At 39.6% G+C, this 7,308-nt stretch overlaps 1 protein-coding gene across 8 annotated transcripts; it reads left to right on the top strand.

The window, feature by feature from the left end:
* The first annotated feature begins 20 nt into the window (after nucleotides 1-20).
* On the top strand, nucleotides 21-2,498 carry LOC130470738 (vacuolar protein sorting-associated protein 35B-like). Of its 8 annotated transcripts, none has more exons than XR_008931464.1 (7): nucleotides 21-594; nucleotides 677-774; nucleotides 917-1,001; nucleotides 1,165-1,256; nucleotides 1,555-1,668; nucleotides 1,857-1,978; nucleotides 2,076-2,498. XR_008931464.1 is itself a non-coding variant. In XM_056841258.1 (5 exons), the coding sequence occupies exons 3-5, from the start codon at nucleotides 1,607-1,609 to the stop codon at nucleotides 2,090-2,092; spliced, it is 303 nt and encodes a 100-aa protein (XP_056697236.1). In that variant the 5' UTR covers nucleotides 804-1,001; nucleotides 1,156-1,256; nucleotides 1,555-1,606; the 3' UTR covers nucleotides 2,093-2,498. The 8 variants fall into 8 exon arrangements, 2 of the variants coding, with proteins under 2 accessions (XP_056697236.1, XP_056697235.1); XR_008931461.1 differs by having other exon boundaries at nucleotides 25-594; nucleotides 1,156-1,256; nucleotides 1,777-1,978; XR_008931462.1 differs by having other exon boundaries at nucleotides 25-594; nucleotides 936-1,001; nucleotides 1,777-1,978.
* The last annotated feature ends 4,810 nt before the right edge of the window (nucleotides 2,499-7,308 follow it).

The raw sequence follows: 7,308 nt of genomic DNA on the forward strand, positions 1-7,308 counted from the left end.
ATATAATCACTAGTGGAAAAACAATCATTTGCATCACCACATTTGCCTCGCACATTTAAACATGTGACGCAATTGACAGTTCTAAGCTTTAAAATTAGTCATTTGCGTCGCAGAATTATTAATCTGCGACGCAAATGACTCTAAAATGTTCTCAGAGTCATTTGCGTCGCAGATTAGTAATAATGCGACGCAAAATATTACCTCCTTTGCGTCGCAGAATTACTAATCTGCGACGCAAATGACTCTTTAAGTCACCTGCGTCGCAGATTAGTAATTCTGCGACGCAGAGGAGGTAAAAAAAATTCGGAAGTTTTTAATTATTCCTTCTCCCCTCTTTTTCTCTCTCTTCTTCTTTCCAGAACTCCATTCATGAGATGTCAATACCTCTCAATCTTTCATTCATTTGAAATCTCCTCTAACCACTATACGTATTTTGCCTTTAATTTACCCGGAAAAATCAAGATTTGCGAAAACACGGCTCGAAGAGAAAAATCCTAGATTCCGCCGCGAAGAAGGAGACATTTCAAAGCAGTGCAGCTCGATTGCTAGCGAGTCTCCGATCCAATTCTGCGAATTAGTTCGTCGGCGATTTAGGTACAGTGCAATTTATGTTAATTAGGGTTCTTGTTTATCAGCCTACGGTGTATAGAAGATTTCAAGGGTTCTTGTTTATCAGCCTATTTCTAGGGTTTTTAAGGTTGGGTGAAACGCCAAACCGTTGGAGCTGGATCTTCGGTTAACGTCGCCGCCGTCATTGATTACCTTATTTCTTAGGTATTTCCCCCCTCTTTACCATGAATCCAACTTCAATTAATTTTTACTTTTTATATTGTTTTGATGAATTGTGTTAGTTAGTTTGTAAATTCGAACATTTTTAGCAATTGTTTGAACTTTTGATTGAGGATTTTGATTTCAGATGGTGCCTGATATTGTAGAGGGTGATGGGTTTGTTGGGAGGCAGCCTCATATCAAGTATGAGCTCAGAGATAGTCCTGGTCTTGGTGAGTATTCAATTTTTAAAATCAATAGTTCTTTGGAAGTTAAACTATTTTCTTTCATATTTTTAGTTGTTTTGATATTTTTGTTGCTTACATTGTGCTCACACAAATTTAAACATCAGTTTGATGCTTGTTGTGTTGTTCTAATATGATTTAGTGAATGTAGGAGGATACAACCAATGTGTATTCTTCAACTGCAGTTATAGTAGTTCGGATACTCCACTGAGTGAGGGTCAGTGCCATTGGTTTTCTCCCAAGGTGAGGCCTCTATTCAATTAGTAAAATAAGGAAATGTTTTTTCTATTCAACGCATTACTATCGGTCTGTCGAATGACAGTTTCAGCTTAGCCAATTACTGTAACCGGTTTCTCACAGCAGGATTGAAGTTGTTTTATTATAAATATAGGGTTTGATCGTGTTGGTTAGTTTGTCAATTCGAGTATTTTGAACTTTTTAATTGAGGATTTTGATTTTTTTTTTAAGTTGTTAGTTTTTTGTTGATCTGGGTAGGTTTGGAATTCCTTATCGTGTATTTAATTGGTTTTCCTTTATGCAGGGTTCTACTTTGCTTAAAGCGGGCTCTAAAAATCGCAAATGCCGCTCAACAGATGGCTAATGCTACTCGGGGTAGTGGTGGTTTAGTTATGCTGTTCATTGAAATCATCAATAAGTAAGCTCTCTACTTGCTAGAAAAGTTTGTTTTCTGACCGTGTTGGATGTTTGAATTTCCATGATAATTCACAGCATATTTAAGTTTGGAGTTTGCCATCATATTTAGGTATCTCTATTTTTTTGAGAAGGGAAACAACCAAATCACCGTCAATACAATCCAGGATCTAATGGAATTAATTACTACAGAGATGCAAAGTGATAATGCGGCAACAGATTCTGCTGCTGAAGCTTTCTTTGCAAGCACATTGCGGTACATCCAATTCCAGAAACAAAAAGGTGGCGCAGTTAGTGAGAAATATGAACCTAATGTTAGTTTTTTTGTTGATCTGGGTAGGTTTGAATCATTTCTTGAGACTGAAAACAAGCTGTTCAGATAATTAATGAATTTCTAAATTTTTATTGTAGGAGAACTGAAAAGTTAAAACTTGAGAAAGGGAAACAAACTCGGTAACAATTGCTCTTCAATCCGCTAAACTTGTGAGAATTGTCGCCTTTGATCTTGCTCTTGGGACTCTTGAATGGTTCCCTCATTTGTCTTTGAATACGCTGACGCTGACGCTGCGTGCTACGTGTGTCATGGGAAGTTGCTTATCCAAGCATGATCTCAACTCTCAAATTGATTTGGTAATTGAAATTTTGAAGCGTCCAGGAGAAGTCCTCCCTGTTTGTCTTAGTGTCGCACGAACGCTGTAAATTCATAATTTAGTGTGCTTCAATTTTAATTTCTCGGCTTTTTTTTTCTCGGTTCAAATTTTTATTTTTATTTCATATTGTAATTTGTTTGATTTTGGTCTGACAATGGAGTTTTTTTCATCTGCTTGAATGATATCTTGGGCCTCATTCGTTTATGGTTCACTTAAACTTTTATGTTAAAAGTGTAGTTAGGTTATCAACATGTTGGCTGATCTATGGTGAATTTGCCTTTTATTGGGTTGTAACTAAAATATTAAAAAACGAATTTTTTTTTTTAAAAAAAAGTCATTTGCAACGCACATTTAGCTAATGTGCGTGGCAAATGACTTTTTTTTTTCGCCTAAAAGTCATTTGCGTCGCACATTTAGCTAATGTGCGTTGCAAATGACTTTTTAGGCATGGTGCTGAAAAGTCATTTGCGTCGCACATTTAGCTAATGTGCGTTGCAAATGACTTTTCAGGCATGGTGCTGAAAAGTCATTTGCAACGCACAATTGCTAAATGTGCGACGCAAATAAGGTTCATTTGCGTCGCACAAATGTGCGACGCAAATGACTTTTAGTCATTTGCGTCGAGAGCTTTTGCCACGCACGATGTGCGACGCAAATGTGCTTAAAAGTGCGATGCAAATGACCCTTTTTCCACTAGTGAATATTTATACAGGCATATATGCGATTTTACAAAATTGGCTGCAAATGATATTTGCATAATTACCGACCGCAAAGGCAGTCACAAATTTAGTGACCGCCACTAAAGCAGTCACTAATTTAGTGACCGCTACCAAGGCAGTCACTAATTTAGTGTCCGCCTAGGCAGTCACTAAATTAGTGACCGCCACCAAAGCAGTCACTAATTTAGTGACCGCTAGGGCAGACACTAATTTACCCACCGCCAACAAGGCAGTCACTAAATTAGTGACCGCCTAGGCAGTCACTAATTTAGTGACCTCCACCAAGGCAGTCACTAATTTAGTGACCGTCTAGGCGGTCGCTAAATTAGCGACTGCCTTAGCGGTCACTAAATTAGCGACTGCTTGGCGGTCACTAATTTAGTGACTGTTTATTGCGGTCGCTAATCCTGTCGGTAAATTTTAGCGACCGCCTTCCAGTTGGAGTTTCCTAAATTACCGTCCAGGTGAAAACTGACCGCTTTTTTGCGACCGTTGGCGGTCGCAAAATATTTTACCAACCGTTTTTCGCGTTTTACCAACCAATTTTAGCGGTTGGTAATTAATCAATTTCTTGTAGTGAAACTAGGTGAAAAAGTTCATATGGAAAAATATAATAACAAGGTTCGGGCTGCCGCAGGCAATAGTTTTTGATCATGGGTCACAGTTTGATTGTGCACCCATACAATGCTTCCTGGGATTATACAGAGTAAAGTTGGCTCACTCGTCAGTATGTCACCCACAGAGCAATGGGCAAGCAGAGGCGGCGAATAAGCAAATCCTGGCTGCGCTGAAAAAGAAGCTAGAAGACTGTAAAGGCAAATGGGCAGATCTTATGCCAGACATTTTGTGGTGCAACAGAACTGCTATCAAGGAGGCTACCGGCGAGAGTCCGTTTAAGTTAAGCTTCGGATCTGAGGCAGTCATACCGGCAGAAATGGCTCTGCCAACCATGCGAATCCAGCATTACGATGAGGAAAGAAACGATCAGCTGCTGCGACATCAGTTGGATTTCATGCCAGAAATCCGCATGAAAGGAGAAATCAGTTCGGCAGCATACAAAAGCAGAATGAGCAGAGCGTACAACAAGAAAGTGAAACACCGGCCTCTAGGAGTAGGAGACCTGGTACTGCGAAGAACGGCGGCAACAGGAAAAGGAAATGCTCAAGGAAAGCTGACAGCTAATTGGGAAGGACCATACCAGATATGGGAGGAAATTGTTCGTGGATCATACCGGTTAATGCAAATGGATGGTACCGCGCTCAAAAACTCCTGGAACGCCAGTACTCTGAGAAAGTACTATGTTTGAAAAAACTGTAATGATGATGTATGAGCAGACTGATTGAAATAGCAGTCTGCATTTTGCTGTTATGTATAATTAGGGCGGTCCTCACATACGACCAGTCCATAAATGAAGGAAGAAAAAAGCAAAAAACAAACGCTGCATAAATCAACACGCAAAGGTAATGTATGGATGTGATCAGTAGCTGTAAAGAAAATAAATGCCGTATGGGCACTTTACTGTGAAGCGTAGCAGTCCATAATAAGTTGATGTGATAAGTAACTTTGGAGAAAATAAATGTCATTAAGGGGCACTCTATTGTGAAGCGTAGCATTCAACGAAGTGTATGGATGTGATCAGTAGCTGTAAAGAAAATAAATGCCGTAAGGGGCACTTTACTGTGAAGCGTAGCAGTCCATAATAAGTTGATGTGATAAGTAACTTTGGAGAAAATAAATGCCGTTAAAGGGCACTCCATTGTGAAACGTAGCATTCAGCGAAGTGTATGGATGTGATCAGTAGCTGTAAAGAAAATAAATGCCGTAAGGGGCACTTTACTGTGAAGCGTAGCAGTCCATAATAAGTTGATGTGATAAGTAACTTTGGAGAAAATAAATGCCGTTAAGGGGCACTCTATTGTGAAGCGTAGCATTCAACGAAGTGTATGGATGTGATAAGTAGCTGTAAAGAAAATAAATGCCGTAAGGGGCACTTTACTGTGAAGCGTAGCAGTCCATAATAAGTTGATGTGATAAGTAACTTTGGAGAAAATAAATGCCGTTAAGGGGCACTCCATTGTGAAGCGTAGCATTCATCGAAGTGTATGGATGTGATCAGTAGCTGTAAAGAAAATAAATGCCGTAAGGGGCACTTTACTGTGAAGCGTAGCAGTCCATAATAAGTTGATGTGATAAGTAACTTTGGAGAAAATAAATGTCGTTAAGGGACACTCCATTGTAAAGCGTAGCATTCAACGAAGTGTATGGATGTGATCAGTAGCTGTAAAGAAAATAAATGCCGTATGGGCACTTTACTGTGATGCGTAGCAGTCCATAATAATGTTGATGTGATTAGTAACTTTGGAAAAAATAAATGCCGTTAAGGGGCACTCCATTGTGAAGCATAGCATTCAACGAAGTATAAAAATGAGATCAGTAGCCGTAAACGAAGTGTATGGATGTGATCAGTAGTTGTAAAGAAAATAAATCCCGTATGGAACTTTACTGTGAAGCGTAGCAATCCATAATAAACTGATATAACTAATAGCTTTAGAGAAAATGAACGCCGTTAAGGTGCACTCCATTTCGAAGTATAACATTCAACAAGTTAAACAAATCATATCAGTATGAGGAACATTCATTTCGAAATATAACATTCAACAACTTGGCAATATAGTAATACCGGCATAATTGGAAGTATCATACGCAAAATGAAGTAAATATGAAATCAAAAATTACTTGTTATAAATACATGGCCACAAAAGGAAATACACGAAAAACCAACAGCCATCACCCAAAAAACTTGCGAAGTGATTAACTGATAACAAGGCACAAAGGGATGCCGAATAAAACCGACACCGCCACGATAATACGTGTTAGGTTATGATACATATGATAATACATAAATCATGCGGAAACAACCATTAAGCCAGGAATACATATTATTTACACATAATCATATAGCATAATTTAGATGCATACTCTTTGTTGCGTGCCTTCCCTAGCTGCGCCCGAACAGAACAAGAACAAGTCTTTTAGGACTCCAAGTGTCGTCCCTCCGTAGATAGTCCACAGCACGTCCGGATCCGCCTTAAGATTGACCAACTAGAATCGCCCTTAAGGTACTAGAATTTTCGGCACTCTTAGGTAAGAAATATGGCTGAATTTTTCTCTCAAAACTCACTTTGAATACTTGAATTAATCTCTGAAAATATGTGACCCTAGGCACGTATTTATAGAGTTATGGAATGGGAATTGGAATCCTAGTAGGATACGAAGTAATTAAACTTAGAATCCTACAAGAACTCTAATTAATTAATTTATCCTCTTAGGAATAGGATTTTAATCATATACTAATTCTAATAGTTTTAGGAATCGTGCATGAACACAAACTCACACACACACGGCAGCCACGATGGGCCGCCCATGCGTGTGCGTGCGAGCAGCAGCCCACGCAGCGAGGCCATGGCCTTGGCGCGCGCTGGGCCTGCCTTGCGGTGGGCCTGGGCGCTGCCTTGGCTGGGCGCGCGTTTGGCTGGGCGCGCGTTTGGCTTGCTGGGCGATGGCCCGACTTCGTGCTGGGCCTTCGTCCGGCAGGCCTCGTCCGATGCTAATTCGTACGATACGATTCCGATTAAATTCCCGGTTCCGGAATTCATTTCCGATACGAACAATATTTAATATTTCCGATTCCGGAATCAATTTCCGTTTCGAACAAATATTTAATATTTCCGTTTCCGGAATTATTTTCCGATTCCGATAATATTTCCGATTCTGACAATATTTCCGTTTCCGGCAATATTTCCGATTCTGGTAATATTTCCATTTCCGATAATATTTTCCGATACGTATCATGTTTCCGTTTCCGGCAACATCTACGACTTGGATAATATTTATATTTCCGATACGATCCATATTTCCGTTTCCGGCAATATCATCGTTTCCGGAGTATTCATTTCTTGCCTGTGACGATCTCAGCTCCCACTAAAACCAAGATCCGTCGATTCCGAATATCCATAGATGGAGTATCTAATGCCATTAAATACTTGATCCGTTTACGTACTATTTGTGTGACCCTACGGGTTCAGTCAAGAGTAAGCTGTGGATTAATATCATTAATTCCACTTGAACTGAAGCGGCCTCTAGCTAGGCATTCAGCTCACTTGATCTCACTGAATTATTAACTTGTTAATTAATACTGAACCGTATTTATTAGACTTAACATAGAATGCATACTTGGACCAAGGGCATTATTTCCTTCAGTCTCCCACTTGTCCT

The sequence above is a fragment of the Spinacia oleracea genome, chromosome 3, assembly GCF_020520425.1.
Source record: "Spinacia oleracea cultivar Varoflay chromosome 3, BTI_SOV_V1, whole genome shotgun sequence".
In the NCBI taxonomy this organism is placed as follows: domain Eukaryota; kingdom Viridiplantae; phylum Streptophyta; class Magnoliopsida; order Caryophyllales; family Amaranthaceae; genus Spinacia; species Spinacia oleracea.

Coding starts and splice junctions, on each gene's coding strand:
- LOC130470738 (XM_056841258.1), top strand. CDS start 1,607: ATGGCTAATGCTACTCGGGGTAGTGGTGGTTTAGTTATGCTGTTCATT. Junction 1,669..1,776: donor TTCATTGAAATCATCAATAA/GTAAGCTCTCTA, acceptor CATCATATTTAG/GTATCTCTATTTTTTTGAGA.